The 21979-nt window shown below is 57.0% G+C and overlaps 1 protein-coding gene across 1 annotated transcript; it reads left to right on the top strand.

Annotated features, from left to right (window-relative positions):
• Positions 1-1461: 1461 nt before the first annotated feature.
• Lemd2 (LEM domain nuclear envelope protein 2) lies at positions 1462-16416 on the top strand. Its single transcript, XM_048347946.1, has 9 exons — positions 1462-2225; positions 3766-3806; positions 5986-6061; positions 8626-8702; positions 10031-10110; positions 11555-11700; positions 12681-12782; positions 12856-12958; positions 15076-16416. The coding sequence occupies exons 1-9, from the start codon at positions 1499-1501 to the stop codon at positions 15224-15226; spliced, it is 1503 nt and encodes a 500-aa protein (XP_048203903.1). The 5' UTR covers positions 1462-1498; the 3' UTR covers positions 15227-16416.
• Positions 16417-21979: the final 5563 nt, after the last annotated feature.

Consider the following 21979-nt stretch of genomic DNA (forward strand, 5'->3'; position numbering starts at 1 on the left):
GTCAGCAATGGGACCGCTGGGTAAAGCTGCCGGGAGGAGGGGACTCTGGGAGAAGGAGAACTGAAGGAGGGCGGGACAGAAACACTAGGTTGGCAATAAATGTTTCGAAAAGGGAGTTGATGAAGGGTGTGAAAGGAATAGAAGAGGTGGAATAAAGCAATAATCTACAGCTCTATTTCCATTTGCTATAGCTCCCCGTAGGGGGTTCCTACTAAGAGCCTTCATGTAACCGAATCACCTGCCCGCTGGGAGGCTCTGCAGCAGCGCTGGTGGCAAAGCTTTGGGTTAAACAGAGATGAGCATGCGCCAGGCGCTGTTCTAAACACTTCTAATCCTCGCCACCGGGGTTTCGGCGGACAGACTAGGGATGTTAATTGGATGTGATGACGCGTCTAATAGTTGTGGAACTGGGATTGGAAATCAAACTTGCTCTGGACCCCGTATCCTAAACCACAGTGGAAGGGGCCAGACTGGGGCTCACGGTGTCCCTCTCCCCATCTCCGTGGTGTCATTCCCACGGCCACGCCAAACGGGCAACTCGGAAACACCTCGTCTGCCCACTGAGCACAGGACTTCGGGCCCTTCTGCCTCCCCTGTGGCCGCCGCGTGGGCCGAGGGCGGGGGCTCACCGAGGGGCCGCGTGGGCCGCGGGCCGGGGCTCCGGAGCTCACCGAGGGGCCGCGTGGGCCACGGGCCGGGGCTCCGGAGCTCACCGAGGGGCCGCGTGGGCCGCGGGCCGGGGCTCCGGAGCTCACCGAGGGGCCGCGTGGGCCGCGGGCCGGGGCTCCGGAGCTCACCGAGGGGCCGCGGGCCGGGGCTCACCAAGGGGCCGCGTGGGCCGCGGGCCGGGGCTCCGGAGCTCACCGAGGGGCCGCGTGGGCCGCGGGCCGGAGGTCACCGAGGGGCCGCGTGCCGGGGCTCACCAAGGGGCCGAGTCCGCTCCGGGCCAGGGCTCCGTGCGGGCCCCTGGCATGCCCCAGGCTGGCCAGCAAGCGGCCCCGCGTCAGGACGGGCTCTGGGAACATCCCTGAAGCCTACTCGGCTCCCGGATAAAGCCCGATCGCACATCGGTGCCCGGACTCCGAGGCTGGCACGTCATGGAGGCCCCAGGCCCTGCTCCGGCTCGTCTTCAACCATTAGGCAGTGAGTCCGTTAAGTCAAGTTTACCGGATGCCCATCACGTTGCAGCGGCTGCGTGAGGACAGAGGCCCGGCGTAAACATGGCTAGAGGTAAAAGACGACGGGGAGAGAGTGGCACAAGCACTGAAAACGAACTATAAACAAATCCTGTACCCCTTCCCTTCCAGGCGGCCCCCACGCCGGCTCAGACCTTCTCAGCATGGCCGCCCGGCCGGTCAGGAGCGACCTTCCCAACATGGCGCCCGAGCCCGACCTTCCCATCATGGCGCGGGGCCCCGCCCGCTCCGCCGCGGCTGCCGGCGGGAGCAGTTCCGGGTGCGGAGCGCGCCGGGGGCGGGCGGGGGGCGGCGTCCTGGCCATGGCCGGCCTGTCGGACCTGGAGCTGCGGCGTGAGCTGCAGGCCCTGGGCTTCCAGCCAGGACCCATCACCGACACCACTCGGGACGTCTACCGCAACAAGCTGCGCCGCCTGCGCGGCGAGGCCCGGCTGCGCGACGAGGAGCGGCTGCGGGACGAGGCCCGGCCGCGGATCCCGGAGCGGCTGCGGGACGAGGCCCGGCTACGCGAGGAGGCGCCGCTGCGCGCCCGGCCCGCCGCGGCCGCGGTGCGGGCGGAGCCCTGGCTCTCCCCGCCGGCCCCGGGCCCGACCTACAAGAGCGCCGGGGCCTATGGCGACTTCGGGGCCTCCGCCGCTTCCTGGGCCGGGAGCCGCGGCCTCGCCCATCCCGCCCGCCCCGCGCCGCTCCGGCGTCGCGCCTCGGTCCGGGGCAGCTCCGAGGAGGACGAGGACGCCCGGGCGCCCGACAAGGCCGTCCTGGGCCCGGCCCGCCGCTGGTGGGGCGCGTCCCCGTTCTCGGCGCGGCCGCCCTCCGCCCTTCTCAGTCCGGACCTGCGTCCCGGCCTGCGGGCCACGCGAGCCGGCTCTGCGGGCGCGGCGCGGGCCCGACCCGAGGTGGGGCGGCGGCTGGAGCGCTGTCTGTCTCGGCTCCTGCTCTGGGCCAGCCTGGGGCTGCTGTTCGTCTTCCTGGGCATCCTCTGGGTGAAGATGGGCAAGCCCTCGGCGCCGCAGGAGGCGGAGGACAACAGTACGTCCCGGACCGGCGCAGGGGAGGGCCCGGGGGGGAGGGCGCGGGGGACCTGTCAGCCGCTCCCCACTGGACCCCCACCTCCAGACCCTCGCTTCCCTTCTTCCCAGCCTCTGCAGTACTTTGTGCCTTCGCTGTCCCCCTTTCCTGCCCTGGCCCTCCATTCTCTGGGGTCCCTTTCCAGCACGTGCTGGGAGCCGGCTCTACCCCACCCTCTTATTTTCTTTTTGGAGGGAAAGCCACACCCCCTGTAGAGATAGGCCAACCCCTCCACCTGGTTTTGATTCTTCCCTTTTGACGACTCACAATTCAGTCCCCTTTTGAAGACCCCGCCCCCAAACTTCGCTGGCCCCCAGGTAGGATTTGGCTGTGTGGTCCCATCTTTCCAATCAAAAAAAGACCATTCACTCCATTTGGGACCAAGGGGCCCTGGTTCTCAAAAGGACTCCAACCCCTGGGCCTGTGGATCCGGTGTGGGAGAAGCGTTTGGAAAGTTAAAGTGCTCTTAGTGAGCACTTTGTCACAGAGGCACTCTTGTGGAGGAGTGAGCTAGGAGAGGGTCTGTGGTTCAAGACACTGTCATCGCCCACCCCCGTCCACATGTGATTACACAACTAGACAACAGTGAGAGGTGTGTAGCTTGCAGTATGTCTCCTGGATAGCTGAGGGTTGGTGTTTCCCCAAAAGGAAAGTTGCCTGTCTGTTGTTAACTGTGGGTGCTAACAAATCACATAGAGATCATTTCATTATAAATTCAAGGCTGAATGACACCTCAGTTCGCAAACTTTTAATATCCTTCTCAAAGTTTGAGTGTGATTAATACTGTTCCCAGCCTGGAGTCAAGGCCACACCTTTTCATTTCTCCCCAGAACAGCTGAAACCCGAGAAAAGGCTGAATTATGTTTTGGCTGTTGTTGCAAATAGATAAGCTGTTTGAGTGGGCCTAGGGTCACAGATTTAGGTGGATACTCCGGTGAGTCTCCACTGTGAGAGCAGTCAGTGAACTCTGGGAGTCCTTAATGAACCTGCTAGAGAAAGGAAGCAGCCTGAGTGTCATGGCACCACAATGAGGATGTCATAGTATGGCATTGGTACTCACTGCTGAGATACTTTAAGACAAGAGTCCTGGGAATGTGTACTGGGCTTTACCTGGGGTTCCTGCCTCAGGATGGGATTAGTTCTTGCTTAACATTGTTTATAGTTCAGAAAGCTTCTGGATATTATTTGGGCCTGACTCCCAGCCTTAAGCAAGGAAGGCCCGTGTGACCCCCATCTTACAGATGAGGAAATAGGCTCTAAGTGGCTAAATTGCCCAAGTACCAGTGGCTGCTCATTTTTAGCTGGAAAAGGACCCAACTATCTAACTTCCTGGAAAATTCTTAACATCTTTCCTGCCACCTTCCAAAGTGCCACATTTAGATGCTGTCTTTCCAGTCCCCTCCCTCTTATTGACAATATTTTACTTCCCCTAGAGTTTGAGAGAGGTCATTTTTCCCCCCTCAACCCACACTTTTAATTCTGTTTCTTTTCTTGGTCTCAGTGAAGTTATTACCAGTGGACTGCGAGAGAAAAACGGATGAGGTGAGTTTGAGTTTTGCTTTTACTGTTCCCCCTGAGATTGTTATCCTCTATCAGGTGGTAAACTTCCCCAGAAGAAGATCCTAATAGGATCATTTTCAGGGAGCACTTCCTGTAATGTACCAGAATCACATCGTGTTCTGCGATGTTTGTGTCACACTCAATTGTGGCTGTGAAGCAGTACTTGAAATACATACTGAGCTCCCAGATCCACCCCTGGGCTTGTTGCGGAAGCTCTCCCATCAATTGCAGCCTCGGGGACTTTGATCTTCTGCCTGAGTTGATCCTGGGAGATAGAAGCAGCGGGTTGCTGAAGGGCCTCTCAAGCTCCCTGGCGCCGGGAGGAAGGGCTGGCAGTGTCTAAGCCTCCATTCTCAATTTCATAGCCTCCTCTCTGGTGGACATGTGTAGCTCTGAAAATGTGTTTCTGATTTGACACCTCCGAGGAGTTAGCTTGAACTGAGTGGCCAGTGGAGTTAGTCCCCTTATCTTAGACTATGTTTCCATTTGTTTTATGAAGCCCTAATGCTCCCTAGAAATAACATTTGGGAAAGGGAGCGGCCCCCTGCATTTATGAATCATGCAAGCAGCTGATTCTGCCAGTAGTCTGGGAAAGATACAAAGCTGTAAATTTTCAGGTCATAAATCTTACCCAGAAAAGTTGTGTGCTGCCAGAGGGCATGACTTAGTAGTCTAATCATTAAATGTGCAGTGCTGGGCCCACACAGCCCCAGGGCCAGGGAAGAAATGACGTGGTCATCGGGCCGCCCCTGCACTGCTGCTTGCCCATGTTAATGAAGGGCATCCTGCTGCAGGTTTCATTTGTCCTCGCTTTCTGATGCGTCATCTTTGGGGGTGTTTTATGACACTCATTTATTGTACTCACCCACCAAAGGTCTTTGCTTTCTAATTGTTTTGCCCAAACAGATTAGTAATAAATTTAATTTGTCTCCCCTCATAAAAACTGCAGTCAATGATGAAAGGAAGCAACCTAGAAACGAAGGTGGCCAAAGGGAAAGCTTGGCCTCTAAAGACTGAAAGCAAAACCAGGACAAAGTAGCTTTTCTGGAAGAATCGTCTTGTCTCCCGATGGTAGTTTTGTTTGCCTTTTGCATTAGGAAAGTGTTTGCTGGTACTCCCTAACTCTGACACCTCTCTCAGTGTGTCAGACCCCGAGTAAATGGTGCATTAGCTCCCTGACCCGCTTCTGAGCTGGACAGACTCATGCTGTACTTGAATGAGCCCAGACAGGCCCCTTTAGGTCCCTGCCAGACACGCTCGGCGAGCAGATGGCTTCTGGCCCCTATCAGACAGGGCTTCAGACTCCAAATACTCCAGCTTTGTAAGCCAGCCTGCCTCTGAGTACACAGCTGAGCCTGGGCAGGAGCCACGTTGGTTTATCGGGCTGACTTCCTGGGGTACCCTTGGCCTTCATGGGACATGGGCACTGGAACAGACAGGTGGGGACATGGTTCTTGGGTGTGGTGGGGCCCTTGCTGAAAGTATCCTCGGGGTGGCCTCTCACCCAGAACCAAGTTGGACATTTGAGTATTCGCTAAGTGTTCTTTCATTCTCCATGACTGAGGGCTCTTACTCTTTCTTTTTTCTTTCTGTGCTTCCTAGAGTGTGGGGACAGGCTGGGATGGGTTGTCCTAATCAGGCCATCTTGTCATCTGGTGCCTTCGGTCCTGTGTCCTTGAGGTGGTGTCAGCCTATGCAGAGTCGTTTGTATGGAAATTCACCAGCTCCTCACTGCTGTCCTTCCTCAGATGGGCCCTGTCGCCCCTCTTCATCCAGGTTCCCCATAAATGGCTAGGAGTGGCCTGACAAGCCCGCAGTCCCTAACATTCTGCCCTGACCAACGAGCTATGCCAGGCCAGGCTGCCATGACTCTTCCCTCTGAGGAAGCTGGGGGGCTGCGCTTGTTGCCCCCCTGCTGGTCTCTACTCAAGTGGCACTGTGCAATAGAGGCCAAGAGCCTCCAGATGGGTCTCTTTTGTCACTGTGTCTGCTTATGGCTGCCTCCACCATCACAGTGTCCTTTTCAGTCACTTCGCCTGATATTTATCACCTCTCTCCCTGGGCCTGAGCTCTGCAGAACTTGCTTCTCTTAAAATTAGATGTTCCTGGCTGTCACAATGGAGGGGGGAAAGCTGACTGCTTGTCCTGTATGCCTTTTCAGTTTTGCCAGGCCAAGCAGAAGGCGGCCTTGCTGGAGCTGCTTCACGAGCTCTACAACTTCCTGGCCATCCAAGCCGGTGAGTGGCGCCAAGCCCCTTTTGAGTCATGCTGTGACCACCATGACTGTCCCAGGAGACAGATTCAGAAGCCAAGCCTCACTCCTGCCTCCACCCTCACCTTTTTTGAGCCTTCTGTTGGGGCAACACATGTTTGGCCCTGATTCTCTTGAAGGCCCCAGGAGCCTGCGGGGCACAGGATGTACTCCCTTCTGTGGGATGCCAGAAGTCTGCATTGGTGGTGGAAAAGGCCCAGGGCCCCGAGTCTTCCCAGAGCTTGTGTTCTCCTGTGGACAGCAAAGGTGAACGTCACCACCCAGATAGACCAGTTCAGCCTAAGGAACGTTGAAAGGTGCCTGCTGTGGGGAATGTCTGAGGGGAGGCTGAGGCCCAGGGGGGTCTCACTGGACACCCAAGGTTGAGTGCCTTGAACTGGGTCTTCCTCAGCATCCTCATCCTTAAGGTTAGTCTTAGGGGTCCTGCTCTGGCAGCTTCTCCTTCCTGATATTAGAGACCAGAGATGGTTGGAGAAGAAAGGTCTTGGGGCTCCTGCCCATGACCACAGTCATCCTGGGGCTCCTCTCTAGCATCCACAAGGGAGTATGCGACCCCTCTACGGGCCAGGTGCAGAGGAGGAGACAGAAATAGGCCCACGCCTCTCATTTGGGTTGACTGAGTGTCTGAACCTCTGTGTCTTGGCTGGGGTCCAGGCGTCACCATCACTCTGCTGGAATGCAGCTTCACGCAGGCCCCATCCCAGCCTGTGGAGTCAGTCAAGTCCCAGGGGATCTGCGTGCACCCTGAGTAGAGAAGCTCTGCTTTGTAAGGGAGCAGCAGGAGCCGTTTCTCATTCCACCCTCTGTGGCCCTGGTCTGTACCAGTGAAGGCCCACAGGTCAGAGGCATCAGGAGGACATAGGTTTCCCTGAGGTCAATGGAAGGGGAATGTGGTCCCTGCCTGCTCCTTCTCCTCTTCCTCCTCCTCCTCCTCCTGTTGGACATCAGCTGTGGCCTAGCACTGTGCTGGCCACGTAGGGTGTGAAGTGACTCACCTGGAGCTGTTGTCAGGAGGCAATGGAGAGAAAGGCACCTGCTGCCCTGGTCACTGGTGATAAAAGGTTTGATTGGACAAGAACTAAGAGGCCGCACATTGCAAGGAGGCAGGATGCCTTCTCTCCAGAGCAGTCAGGAAGGCATCATGGGAGAGGACCTCTGTGCCAGCTCAGTGGGACTGCTCATGTAGATGTAGGCAGGGACAGGCCAAAGAAGCAGGGAAGTACTGGAGTGGGCAGAGATGGGGAAGAGAGGCAAGGAATGAAGTTGGCCAGTACTGGTTGGGCCCCACTGTGGGTAGTCGTGGGTACCAGGCCCCTGGAGCTTGATCTGATGGGCAGGAAGGACCAGGGCATCTTAGAGCAGGTACCGGGAAGACAAATGCAGTAGCAGCTTGAGTGGCACAGTGTCATTTACGCAGACTCATTGTCAAGCTTTATTGACAAAGCACGCAAACTGGGAGAGGACAGAAGGAAGGCAGGTGGGGCCATCAGGGTGCTCAGAGGTGAGGATAGCACAGGTGGGCGCAGAAGGATGGGAGAGGCCACCTTAGCCTGGGGAAAAGGGTGAAGAGACCTACACTGGACTGTGCAGTGGAGAACGTGGCTATGTCAGGGGACAGGCCTGAGTTCATTGTCAGGGAGGAGCTGAATAATACCTTCTACTGCGTTCTCCCCCAACCCACAGATGCTCAGATTGCCAGTTCCCCCATCCAGGTGGGCCAGGTGAAGGGTAGGGAGGCCATGTGTGAGTGTCAGGGATCTTGTACGTGCCTCCCCCTGTGCTCTCCCTGCTCTCAAGGAATCTAGTGAGCCCCAGGAAGCAGCACATGGCTGTAAACCATAGCCATGTAAAGGAGGGCGCAGGGCTATGGCAAGCCCCAAGTTACCTAAAGGAGGGCCCTCCATGAGCTGAGGGCTTGGGCTGGGCCTGGAAGCGTGGGCAGGGTCAAGGGGAGGCTCCACACTGGGTAGAAACTGGTCTCCCAGGGTGCTCAGCGTACCCTGGGCCTACTAGCCTAGGCCTTGCCACCCAGCATGGACGCCTGCTTCCTGTGTCCCTTCTGGACATCTCTCTCCAGGGCCTCTGGAGACAATGGGCTTGGTGTTTCAGGTTGCCAGCCTGTGTCATGATCAGAGTCCCTGTGGTGCCCGTGGCCGCCCTGCTGTAGCTTTTCTCAGGCTATGTTTATTTATAGTGCTGTTCCCATCCCTTCCCGAGCTGTCTGTCTGATCCTTTTAGGGATCAATTGCAAACAGACCTTGGTATTGGGCAGCTTTTTAGTCATTTAATGCAAATCGCCGCACTGCTTTGCAGGTCAGGTTTTAATGATCTGGAATCGATCCAAGCTAAGTGGCTTTTGATCTTGCTGTGGAGTGAAGATGCCCACAGAAGCTGGGGAGCACTGGGCCACATGCTCCTGATTAGAGCTGATGGCTTGATTCTTGCTGCAGTTTTAGTCCATTTCCAAGGGTTTTTTTTTTTTTTTTCTTTCTTCATCTCTGTATTTGAATATGTCTTTTTCTCTTCCAGGCAATTTTGAGTGTGGCAATCCAGAGAAGCTCAAAAGCAAATGCATTCCTGTTCTGGAAGCCCAAGAATACCTTGAAGTGAGTAGGCCCTGGGCTTCTGCATTCCTGGGAGGGTGGCTGCCTTCCTATTGGTCCTTCCAGCCCTGTGGGCGTTTTCTTTTTGTTTTGTGCCTGCCTGCCGGCCCACCTGCCTGCCCGCTTACCTGCCTTCCTTCTTCTTTTTTTTTTTTTTTTGCCAGTCCTGGGGCTTGGACTCAGGGCCTGAGCACTGTCCCTGGCTTCTTTCTGCTCAAGGCTAGCACTCTGCCACTTGAGCCACAGCGCCACTTCTGGCCATTTTCTGTATATGTGGTGCTGGGGAATTGAACCCAGGGTCTCATGAATACAAGGCAGGCACTCTAGCCACTAGGCCATATCCCCAGCCCCCTGCCTTCCTTCCTTCTTTCTTTCTTTCCTTTTCAACTCAGTGGAGCCATAGAGAAAGAAGTCAAACCACCCCTGTTTGCAGATGACATGATCTTGTATCTTGGACCCAAGAAATTCCATCCTCAAGCTTCTAGAGCTGATCAATAGACTAAGTGGAGCCTTAGGTACTTTAAGTTAAGGCAGCCCCAGAGCTGGAGCTGCTAAACAGGAGCAGATGTCACTGTCCTGACCTACAGTCCCTTCCTGCAGCTGCACGGCCACTTTCAGTGGCCCTTGCAAAGAGACCCACTTCCTTGCTTCCAGTTTTCTGGTGTTTAATCAGAGATATGAATCTTAAGGACTTTCTTGCCTCCCTGGCTTTGAATCCTGACCCTCAGATCTCTACCTCCTGAGTAGGTAGCTAGGATTACAGATGTAAGCCACCAGTGCCTGACCCCGGCAGCTTTTAGGAGACACCTTTAACCTGTTCATCCTGCCCCCACCACAGAACTGCCCTTATAACTCCCCTCAGATGCTCCAGCTCTGTTTGATTCTCTGGGTGGTAGAATTTCGGCACTCTGAAGCTGGCAGGAACCTGAGGGTCATGTAGCTCAATCTTCATTTTATAGATGACAAAAACAAGCCGTATAGAGGGTCGGGGGGCATTCGAGGCCACACAGCTGGAACTGGCTGTCAGCCTTCGCCCCATGCCCTTTTGCATTTTACGTGAAGATGAATGGTGGCTCTCTGCCCTCATCCTTCAGACTTGGAGATCACACTGTTCAGGCCACCTAGACCTGCACTGTTTTCCTGGGGATGCTCTGCACCCCCTCTTCTGGCCAAGCCTCCCCCTGCCTCTCCTCACCCAGATTCTCTTGCCAGTTTGCTGTGCATCTAGTGGAATGAGGCCTGAGGGCCTGTGGAGGCGGCCTTAATCCAGCGTGGAAGGCTGTTCTGGCTGTAGGGCCAGAGGCAGAACTGATCTCCTCCCCCACCCCTAGAATGTGACCAGCAGCTCTTCCGCCAAGTTTGAAGCCGCGCTGACCTGGATACTGAGCAGCAACAAGGACGTAGGCATCTGGTGAGTGTGGGCGGGCGTCACGGGGTGGCATGGTAGCAGCCGCCGCAGGCCTGCTCCGCCGGCCTCCCCATCAGCCGCCTCCTGTGCTCAGCACCGGGTCTCAGGTGTGAGCTTCCAGCCTCCCAAGCCATTCCAGGGGCTAGGTTGGGAGCCAGGCTGAAGAGGAGAGAGCATTGGGGTACTGTAACCTGGCATCCCAGCTAATAATCCTGCCTCAAGTAACTTGGGCTGCTCACTTGGCTCGTCATCGGCAGTTTGCCGGAGGGGGAGGAGCTTTTCTGCACTTTTCTCCTGGGGTTCAAGTTTTCATTTGCAGATGAAATGATTCTGCATGTTGGTTTTACTCAGTATGGAAATTGCTTGAGAAATACTGGATTTTATTCTGACCAGGCAGCTTTTGCCCTACTTTTTTTTTTTTTTTTTATCTTTGGCCAGCACTGTTGGTGGAGATAACAGCCCTTTCAGGAGCCTGAAAGGCCTAGTGCGGCTGCTCAGTGGGGGAGGGGCATCCCATCCCACAGCCAGGCAGCCCTGGCCCCTGCCCTAGCCAAGCCACCAGCCCCTAGCCCCTGCCCAGCTCCACTGCCCATAGAACACATGCTTAGAACACATGCTTCCTCTCTAATCCACCCAAATTACTAATTCCATCAGCAGTGCAGCCAGTGGAACCCCTCGGGCAGCTCAGCCTAAAGCGTGGTAACTGGATGCAAGGCACGGTTAAGATTCAGAGGCTTAAAATCCAGCTGCCTTGAGTGCAGAGCCATTTCCCTGTGTTGGAAAAGGCAGCGGGGACTAGGGCCGCTCCAGTCCGCAATGCGCCAGGGCTAGCCCAGAACCACGACACTCACCTTCGCGTGCTGGGCCACTCAGAGGGCCGGTTCTGTTGAAAGCGGATCTTGAGAACTCAGGCTGCCAGATCGCAGCCATTCCAGAGCACAGCCTTGTGCCCCAGCGTGACCGGGCTGGCGGCTGCCATTACCGTGCACCGCACCGGGGCCCCATGATCTTTACACTTGCACAGCTCATGTGCCTGCTCGTCACGGAGGAAAAGCACAACCTCCCAGATCCTGTCTTTGAGTTCTTGCCTTGCCATTGCGAAGCAAGAGATTCAGTAAACATTTCCATTGCGCTATGCTGGGAGGTGGGAATCCAATTTACAGTTTAATCTTCTGCACGCTGAGAGAGGCTGTCAAAGACCCGACAGAGGGGGACTTCACTTTACCGGTAGGGGTTCAAGCTTGCTGCCGACTTTAAAGCTTTATTCTTTCTAAGTAGCCAATGTGGGAAATTTCTGGAAAGAGCACAACCAGGATACCAAACCTATGCTGTAATCTGGTAGAGACCTCTGGTCCCTCCTTCCTTTGCCTTTCTCCCCTCCTGATTGGTGTGGGGCTTATACCACAGCTCCCGTGGGACACATTGGGAGCCCTGTGGCCCGTTTCAGGTTGAAAGGAGAAGACCCATCCGAGTTGGTGACAACTGTGGACAAGGTGGTCTGCCTGGAGTCGGCCCGGCCCCGGATGGGCGTCGGCTGCCGCCTGAGCCGCGCCCTGCTCACCGCCGTCACGAACGTGCTCATCTTCTTCTGGTGTAAGTCCTGGCCACTGCCCTGCCCCCGCCCCCCCGCCCCCCCACTGCATCCAGAGCCCCGCTCAGCGCCCGCCTGGGTATGAGTGATGGTTTCTTCCCAGCTAGAGGCTTCATTTCCGTCTGCTGAACCTGAGGTCTGTCTAATAAAACAGAGCAGATGAACAAGTCCGCCCCTGCCCCGGGCTGTCTTTACCTTTGGAGATTGGTGGCAGGAGCATCCGGATAACTAGAAATGTCCTTAATGTGTGTGGCAGGGGAGACTGTCTCCTTCTGTGAGAGGGAGTGGGCCCGGCAAGAGCCAGGCCATGCTGCTCTGATGGGTCTCCCAGGATCCCAGCATATAGACCAGCTCCAGGCAGGTGCACTGCAGGACCATGGCCTAATTTTCCTCAGTATAAACATCTCCTGGAAAGCCCCAGACACCTGCCGATAGCAGAGAGAACACGGAGTGCTGGGCTGAGCAGGGGAGCAGGTCTTATCTCCCAACATCGAAGCTGCCTTTGAACAGAGACACCTCAGGGTGTCTGAAGACAAAGGGCCCGGGCAGAGCCCTGGGACCTCAGAGATAGCCAGCGCTGCATACCGCAGGCCTCTGTGCACACGCCATGCTCTCCCACACCACCGGGCAGGGAATCATTATCGGCAGCCGTCTTAGAACACAAAGGGCCCAGTGTGTATACATGTATGAAACGCCGGTTCGGGTTTACAGGGGAGGAGATGAAGGATCTGGCTGAGGATGGGAGGGGCCAGCACCAGGATGCCTGAGGATGCCTCTGGTGACAGCTGCAGGAAGAGGAGGATTGCTCTATAGCCTCGCTTCTCCCTGTCACATCCTTCCCTGCCTCTCACCCTGCACCTGACACATGGCAGTGCCCGGGCCCTCGCCCTCCCCACAGCACCCCGTGCAGGGCCCCGGCCACCTGAGCCTCCGAATGGCCAGAGGAGAGGCCCGGAGCTGACAGTGTTCCGTTCCCTCACAGGCTTGGCCTTTCTGTGGGGACTCCTAATCCTCCTGAAGTACCGATGGCGGAAGCTGGAAGAGGAGGAGCAGGCCATGTATGAGATGGTGAAGAAGATTATAGGTGCGTGGGCCCCTGGGGGGAGAACTGCCCAGTCACCGGGGCCTTGCACTGAGCAGTGTGCTCTCTCCTGCAGACGTGGTCCAGGACCACTACGTGGACTGGGAGCAGGACATGGAACGCTACCCATACGTGGGCATCTTGCATGTGCGGGACACCCTCATCCCTCCTCAGAGCCGGTGAGTGCTCCCTAGTTGGCATTGCTGCAGTGGGGTGAGGCAGGGCCTGGTCCCACTAATCTCCCTAGAAGGAAGCCAGGGCCTGGCACCAACAGAGAGAGCCCAGCTCCTCCCAGGGTCCCGAGGAGGCGCAGTATCCTTGCCACCTGCCACTCCTGGAGGAGGCTCAGCTCGTTAGGGGCACCCACAGACACCCCCAGTGTGGATGCCAGCTGCCATGCTCTGGGCTGTGAGTCTCCAGGGTCTTCCGCTATGGAGGGTCTCATTGGTCCCATAAATAGAAGTCCAGAGCAAAGGGTAGGGGGCCAGGGCACAGAGCAGCCAGCTCTGGAGCCCACACCTGTGATACTCCTGACCCCACGTCCGGCAGGCAGGCTGGTTCCTCGTGGTTGCAGGATAGCAGCTATCAGAGTAACGTGCATCCTGTCACAGCTGGCGAGGGAGAGCTAGGGCTCCTGCGGCGTTCCTGCACACTAGAAAGACCTCAGTGGTCTCAGGGCCCTCCCCACACACTTGGGGTACCACAGACAAGTCAGTTTCTTGTCTTTATGAGTCACTCACTGGTAAGGCCTAGGATCAGGAACACCTGGTACCTGAAGTACCGTGGCCCAGCTTCTGCATGTACATGCACATACATGTGCACATGCATGCAATTGAAGGCAGCCGTACATAAGGCCAGGGTGCACAGGGACGGTGCTTTCATGATGTGCGTGAGTCCCTGGGTTGCATGCCCTGCACCACCAAAAATGAGTTTCCTAGCTCTGCTGGGATGTAGCTCAGCACCCTGGGTTTGATCCCCAGTACCAAAAAAAGAAAAGACAAAAAAAAATTAAAGTTTCCTAAACATAGCCTGCTTCACACCTGCCATGCTGCCCACCAGAAGTGACCGGCAGGAAGCTTGGCGAGAGCCACTGTCGGCTAGTGCTGCCTCAGGGAGTGCTTGCTGCCGATCCCCGGGCTGCCGATCCCCGGGCTGTCACGTGGGCTCCAGCTCTCCGGGGAAGCCACTTGGTGCACCTGAGCGCCGACCTGATCCTCAGCCCTGCTAGGCGTCGTGTGGGACCACAGGCCGCTCAGCCTCTCTTGAGCTGTTTTCCTTATTGTAAAACAGCCATTCCGCTGCCTCGCGGAGGCCCCCGGGGAAGTGAGGCTGCCCGCACTCGTGTACTCAAGTGCGCCTGCGCACCACACGCGGTGCTCGGGGGGCCAGCGGCCAGCGGAGGAAGCAGGGCCTCTGCCCTACTGGGGCATCTGTTCTAGAGGGCGTCAGATGATAAGAAGCATAAGGAAAGGTGGTATTAGGGACAGGAGACGGGTGCTGAGGAGGTGGCCCAACTGGCTCAGTCCATGTCTAGCACAAGTGCACTCTTCCAGTGCTGATCCCACACCTGTTTCCCTGAAGAAGCAAACAGGCTGTAGCCAGAACCACCTGCCTGGACCCTTTGGTTTAGTGCAGATGTGGGGAGCCGCCGGCCCTGCATATGGCTGCTGCTGTCTGAGCCCATCCTGCACCCCAGGAGGCTTACCCACCCCCGTCAGCTCTCAGCATCCCCGTCCATCTCCAGACCCGGCTGCCCAGGCTGAGGTCTCGACCCAGAAGGACCTAGCTGGGTGGGGGGCTCTGGCCTTGGAGAGTTTGAGGGGATTTGAGGTGAGCAGGGGCGCCCACCGGAGCAGTTGGCAGCCTGCTCATGGCCGGGAATGGGGCCTGCTCTGTGATGGTGGCCTCGGTGGGCGTCCTCTCCACTCAGTCTCCAGGGCAGTGTGGCCTTGTGCAGGCCAGCCAGCTGCATAGCCTCCAGTGGTAGGGCTGACAGGAGAAAAGCCCCTGCACCCCAACCTCCTGACTGTCCTCTCCAGGTGACCTTGCTGCTCCCCGCCACCGCCCCCCCCCCCATGCTTTCTTCACATGTGGGGCCTGCTGAGGAAAGGCAGCCGCCACTGTGACAGCAAGGCACTGAAGACAGACTGAAGGCAGGCCTCTGCCTGGCCCTGGGCCGCCCATCTCGGCTGCAGGGGAGAGGGGAGAGGGGAGAGGAGCTGTCCTGGGGGAGGCAGGAACCCAGAACCGTGGCAGGGTCCTCCCTGGAGCTCTGCTTCCCACCCCCTCGTTACAGGAGGCGCATGAAGCGGGTCTGGGACCGGGCTGTGGAGTTCCTGGCCTCCAACGAATCCCGGATCCAGACAGAATCCCACCGAGTGGCCGGGGAGGACATGCTGGTGTGGAGGTGGACCAAGCCCTCCTCCTTCTCCGACTCGGAGCGGTAGGCCCCGCGGGGCCTGTGCCAGCCAGCCTGGGCGAGGGGAGGGCACGGCCCTCTGGTGCTGCCTTGTTCACACTTGCCTTGACCGCTCACCCCCCACCCCGTTCCAGAGACCTCTCAGAGGAGATGCGGGCTTCCTGTAGAGGTGGCAGGGAGAAGCTGGGGTGAGGCCCGGCCCCTCTGCCTGCCTCGCTAGCAGAAAGGGGGAGAAGAGCGGCAGTGGTGGGACTGCTGAGCAAGCGCAAGGCTGGCTAGCTGGAGCCGGCGCTCCTGCCAGTGGCCGCTCAGCTTGGAAGGTGGGTTGGGAGCAGGGCATAGGGGAGGGCTAGGTCTGTGTGCCTCTGCAGGTGCTAGACAGCTCAAGGGCAATGGGAGAAAGCTGTCCTCCAGTCAGATGGGCCACTTTTGCCCTAGAGGGAAGATGCTAGAAATTAGAACCGGTGACCACAGGACCCCTCAGGTCGGAGGCTTTGCTTCCCTAGCCAGGATTGCAATGGACTCCTGTGCAGGCTGAGAACAGGAGGGTCGGCCTGCCTTGCAGCCACCAGCTCCTCAATGGTGCTTCTCACAGAAGTGAATTCAGGCCAGACCTGCAGCCACACGTTGCATCGAGCCTAGAATGCCCGTTCCAGGGCCCTTAGAGCCCCAGCTCCCCACCTGTGTGGAGCACCTCGTTTTACTGTGACGGCCTCCCTTCCTATCCAGGGCTGCTTTAGGGGAACTTGTAGCCCTGGCAACTTGTAGGCGGTGGCCACACATCGCCCCCTGCTGGCTGTATGGAGTACTGCTGCCTGCCACTCAGCTCCACCTGCGGGGGCCGCCCCATCCAGAACACCTGGTCTGGGGCCTTAGTTACGTGCTGAGCGCCTCCAACTCCCCTCATCCCACATGGCCTCCTCCAAGGCGGGCCGGAGAGGGGAGCACCCGAGGAGATGCACAGCTGCTTCCAGAAGACCTTGGGCACCCCTTTCTGGACTTCCTGGCATTTTAGTTTCCTAAATAAAGCTCCAGTCTCCTCATTTGAGCAATACTCTTCATTTCCTCTGATGTCTGGACACTCCGCTGAGCTGGAATCCGCTCTGCCTGTGGTGAGGCCTTGTTCTCATCATCAGGCTCCAGCCAGAAGGAGAAACACGGCAGCAGACTTCAAAATCAGGGCGGAAACTTGGATAAATAAACTATTTATTAAAAACAGCTGTTTTTCTTGTCCACGGTGTGTCTCCCCATCCCTCCCCCCCCCCCAAACAAGCAGCACCGAGCACTGGCCACAGATGAGCTGCAGAGCCTGGCTGGAAGCGGGCGGGGCAGACAGGCTGGCAGCGTGAAGCAGTGTGGCCACCACCCTGCAAAGTTGCTGCAAGGAGTCTGGGTGGCCAGGGGTGAGAGCACCCTCCTTCAGCTCCACTCCTGTCCTCAGTACCCTTGGGGTACCCTGGGGTGCTTGGCACCAGCTGATGGGGGGCATCCTAGAAGTTGGCCATGTGTCCAGGAACAGGCCTCTCACCTCCAGGCTCACATGGTTGGGCTGGTGTGGGAGAGGAGGGGGGAGGTGAGCTGTAAGCATTTGTATTTGGCACCAAGACACAATGAGGTCATGGTGCGGGACCCCAAAGTCAGTAGCCCCGGGAAGAGTAAGCAGTCCCCCAGCTGTGCCACAGGGCACTCTCTGGCCCCCTGTGGTGGGTGGGCACCAGCCTGCTAGCGCTCCCATCAGTGCTGTGGATGCTTGGTGGGCACGTGGTCGAGGGCCCAGGAAACAAAACCCCAGCTTTCCCTCCTCGCCTCTTAAGTGGAAGGTTTTCCCCAGCCATATTTTGTCTGGAGCTGAGGGGGGAGCTCATGCAGGAAGATTGCTGGGAAGCTGTGAGCCAAGATCAAAACAAAATAACAAAGGCCCGCACCCCTGCGCCCTCCTTAGTCTGCTAGAGCTGCAGACATTTCTGACCAGCCTCACAGCTCCCCTCGGCTCGGGGGAGGGGGTGGGGCGTGCCTTGCTTTCAGCAGCTCTCAGTAGGGTCTGTCCAGAAGGGGGGAGCTGAGAGCATCTTAGGACCAGCGCTATGGCTGAGAAGTTTCCATAGCACTGTCCAAGGCTCTTGGACAATGTTCCAAATGTTCCCAGGGCTGCAGGCCTGTCGGTAGTGACAAATGGGCCCCCTGGAAAGACACCAGTACAGGGGCTTGTGGAGGAGGAGAGACTGGACCCCACAAATCTCAGCGTGGATGTCCACCCAGAAGCTCATGCCACCCTCTCCAGGCTCCACCCAAAAAGATGGCAAACACGGCCATTTGTCTCTGACTTATCATAAGCGCGGTGGCAGCAGCTGTTCCCCTTAATTAAGGCACCATTGACTTTGAGCCTCCACAACTCCCATCACTGCAGCTTGTGGATTCAAATCCGTTATCCTGTCAGCCACCCCCAAAAGGAAGGGGCAGGGGCGCGGTTATAAGTCTCCCAAATGTCCCCAACTGTCCTCCCAGGACAACCTGACTGCTTCTCCGCCCCGCCCCCAGAGAAAGCTCTAGAAGGGAGGAAACTGCATCAAGCCTCTCATAATACACCAGGGACAACGGAGGCTGGGAGCAAATCTCTCCACAGCTGCAAGAAGAGGTACTATGAAGATAGAAAGGCCCAGCGCCCATGGCTCACACCTGTAATCCTAGCTACTCAGGTGTGAGGATCTCGGTTCAAAGTCAGCCTGGGCAGGAAAGTCTGTGAGACTCTTTTCTCCAATGAACCACCAGAAAACCAGAAGTGAAGCTGTAGCTCCAAGTGGTAGAGTGCTAGCCTTGAGTGAAAAAGCTCAGGGACAGAGCCCAGGCCCCGGGTTCAAGCCCTATGACTGACAAAAAGAAAACGATGAGACTCGACAGCACATGGCAACATTATGGAAGCAAGTGGAAGCTCCCTAGGCCTTCGCAGCAGCCCACACGGGGTAGGTGCTGGGCGGCCATGGTGGGAAAGACCACACAGTGGTCTGTGAACCAGACAGCCTGGCCGCACTTGGCAGGCAGAATGAGCCTCTCTCGAGTTTGCCGTTTAGTTAGGCATTTGCCAGAACCCAATAAATCTTCCTTCCAGAAGGGGGGCCAGCACCTCTCAGCGGCAACTTCAGGCTCAGGGACCTGCCTCTACCCCAGGACTCACCTGGCCTTTCCTACTCCTGCTCCCTGTATCATTCTAGAGAGGCCCTCCCTCCTTGCATCCCTGGCCTTCACCATCTGGCTCCAGCCCCAGGGCCTTTGCACTTGCTCTCCCTCTGCTCTGTATCTCCCCAGATCTCCACAGGACTCACCCCTTCTCTCCTTCAGTTCTTGCTCTGTTCTCACCCTTCCTGTCTGTGACTATATCTGTACCCACGTACTGCACATCTTCTAAGGTCCTCCTTTTTCTGCACCCTAACACCTGACTTGCTACCTGTTTTATTTGAGGCAACCTCCATCCCAGAAGAGAGTGAGACAGGCATTGAGTCTCTAAGGTCTGACTCCCTCTTGTTTCTGTTCAGACTGCTTTTAGTTTCCCTCTTACTCTTACTGAGTAATTACATCCCCTGCTCTGACCCAGGGTGGTCCCCAGTATTGTGTGCATCACCCCTAGGCTGCCTCCAGGAGGGGTCTGCCCCCGTCCCCCACCCCCCCACCGTAGAAACAGCCTCCTGCCCTAGTCATAGACAGCTAGGCCGCAGTGGATTGTGGGAGCAGCAGGAACCCCCTCAGCCCCGGCACCGTGCCTCTGTGGGGACGGCCAGGCCCTGCGATCTGTGTGAGACACTGGTGGGGCTGAGGCCTCCAGAAGGCACCTCCCCACCAGCCCTGGTGAGCAAGAGCTTGGAATAGATGTTTCTTGATTGCTAAGAAAACTGATTAGGTATCTCCTTGCCAAGAGTGAGGCCCACCCAGTTCCTGGTCAATGCCCCTGATAGAGCACTCATCTCAACATCACGGGGGTGTGGACAGCTGCTTTGCCCAAGACAGTGCTACCCACCCACTCCTCTAGCTGGGTAGATGAGCCACAAACAACAGCACTGCCAAGCTGGTCCTGAGAAAGGGGAAGAGGGGAATGGCAGGCTCCGAGGAGCCCGGGAAAGGCGGTAACCCTGCGATTACACAGCCCAGCTCCAGAGCTGCTTGTTTCGGAAGGAGACAGGGGAAAGTACAGTAATTTTCTTCAATGAAAACAGGCAACAGAATTCCCTTTGCCTCGTTCCCCTTGCAATTAAGCCCTTCTCTGCAAATGAAATGATTTGGTTTTCATGGGGACTAATTTAAGCACACTGGAAGGACCGCTGAACTTTTTGATTGCAAACACTAGCATATGCAAAACAGAACCTGGCAGTGGTGCCAGGCTGATGAACCAGCCCTGCCCATGGAGACAGGGCTTTGGCGGGCAGCCCTGCACCGCTCCTCCAGCCTCCCTCCGTGTGTCTGACCCTCAGTGCTCAGCCTAGTCCCGGAGGGAGGGAGGGAGAGAGGGAGAGAGGGAGAAAGTAGCAATGTCCGTAGCTTCTGACATCCGTGCTTGCTTAAAGACGTCACGCGCCCTTTGCCACTCTCTTTTCTAAGGTTGGATCGATTTCTTCTGTCTTGAACCCGCCCGCTCCTCAATTGGTTTGATTGTGGACCGTGGCCAGGACACTGGCCGATTCCCATTCAAAACCTCAAGAGACCTTGGCTCCCTCACTTTTGCCCTCTTGGACCTAAGCCAGCATAGAGAGTGGTCTGGCTGCCCTGTAGGACAAACCTTGGGGGTAGAGTTACCAACCAGCCTACAGGGCAGCCGAAGCTGACCTTGAAGTCTCCATTATCCTGCTTCTACCTCACCAGCTCTGGGATTGCAAGTATGGACTGCGGTGCCCATCTGACAACTTTTAAAGTTGAAACCATTTAAGGACTGGAGAATGTGCAGATAGCACCATCACCACAAAAACCTGGGTTCAGGGGCACGGCTCGCGCTGTAGAATGCATGCCCCCGAGTTCACATCTCAGTATTGCAAAAAACAATTAGACTTCCCCAATCTTTGAAATTAGACATGGCCTTATGATGCTGTTTAAGCCAAAGACATAGAATGGCACTTCAAGGCAGAAACCTTATTCACTTGTACATGATCTGCTGTTTTCTTTTCTTTATTTTTTAAGCCACGATGGCCTGATTCCCAAAGCAGTGACAACAGGAAACAGGATCCCCATCTGTCCCTTAGGGAAGGGATGTGAGCAGAAACCCAACCAGTGACCAGTCACCATGAACGTGGTCCTGTTGGTTACCGCAGCACTCGCTAGCCCGTGCTGGCTCTGCAGGTAACTAGTGCCTACCCCAGCCTTCCCCACCAAAGGACACATGGCTTGAGTTGAAATGGGGGGACAGCACAGGAGCTTACCTGAGTCTGCTACACTCTGCATCCAGTGCCGGGAGGTGGAACTGAAAGAACCCCAGAAGGGCTGTGGGAGGCCCTGAGTTTTCTGCCTCTGCTAAGCTGTGGAGTGGAGGCCAGGTCAGTGCTGGGCGGACTCCACAGGGAGGAGCTGCAGCCGGCTCCCCCTGTGGTGCGATTACCACCAAGACAGGATCCCCTGAAGAGAAGCATCAGAGAAGCAGCACCCAGCAGGAGGATGGCCAAGAAGGAGGCCTCATCTTGTGCAGCTCTAGGAGGAGCAGCCACCAGCTGTGCAAGCACCAAGCCTTACCTGCTTAGCCAGCCGTGAGGCGGGGCTACCCTGGGACCTGGGTGGGGCCAAGGTTCAAGGGTCCACTGGTTATTCTGGCCCCAAACTTAGTTGGTGGAAGAAACCAGCAGAGAGCCTGGCCAGGTCAAAGGTGATCGAAATGGCCACCCTCCTTCATCCCACTCCCCCACTCAGGACATGGGTGGCAGGCCCCTGCGGGACCAGATGCCAGGCTCCCCACTGGGGTCTTGAAGGGCCAGGGCAGATGAGGGGAGGGAGAGAAGAGCAGGCCATGTGTGCACGCGTGCACGTGCCTTTGCTCCCGCCTCTCCTAAGAAGAACTTCCTCTGAGATGAACACGCTCCGTGTACTTGATCAAATTTTCAGATGCCACACAGCTGGGGGGGGGGGGGAGGGGGTGATGGCGAATCTGCCAGATGACAGAGCTGGGATCTAAAGAGAAGTTGACAGGCCGGAGCGATCGGGTGAATCTAACGAGATGAAACTTAACAGGGACAAACGTGTTTATTTCGTCTTATTTATTTGTTTCTTGCCTCAGTATGCAGGAGCAAAGGAGGGAGGGACTGCGGCTCATGGGAGGATGTGAAAGGCGCCTCTCTCTCTTTCTCTCTCTCTCTCTCTCTCTCTCTCTTTCTCTCTCTCTCTCTCTCTCTCCCCCCACCCCCCCGCACTGCTGATGCCTCCAGAATCTGGTGCCCACTGGCAGGTTGGGGCCATAGCTGGCAGGAAAGCCCCAGGTAACTCCTACCCTGCCAAGAGCCAGAGTAGACCCGGCCAGCGCACCTGCCGGGCCCTGGCCAAGAACTGGGGGGGCGGAGGGGGAGGGCGGGGGCGGGCACAGGATGGAGAGGTGGCTCTCTCCCCGGCCTAGGCTGGCCCTCGGTACTTCCTAGAGGAGAGGTCAGGTGCAGGAGATGGGGAGCTTGGCTGTGCAGCCCCAGGGCCTGGTAGGGAAGGTAGAACCCACCTGCCATGGGACACCTGGCTTCCCAGCTGTGTTATAACCGGTGACGCGCTTCTCTGACCCTCCCCTTTTCCATCTGTAGAATGGTTAGAAAGGATCTAGTAAGCCAGG

Source organism: Perognathus longimembris, chromosome 6, assembly GCF_023159225.1.
Source record: "Perognathus longimembris pacificus isolate PPM17 chromosome 6, ASM2315922v1, whole genome shotgun sequence".
NCBI classification, from domain to species: domain Eukaryota; kingdom Metazoa; phylum Chordata; class Mammalia; order Rodentia; family Heteromyidae; genus Perognathus; species Perognathus longimembris.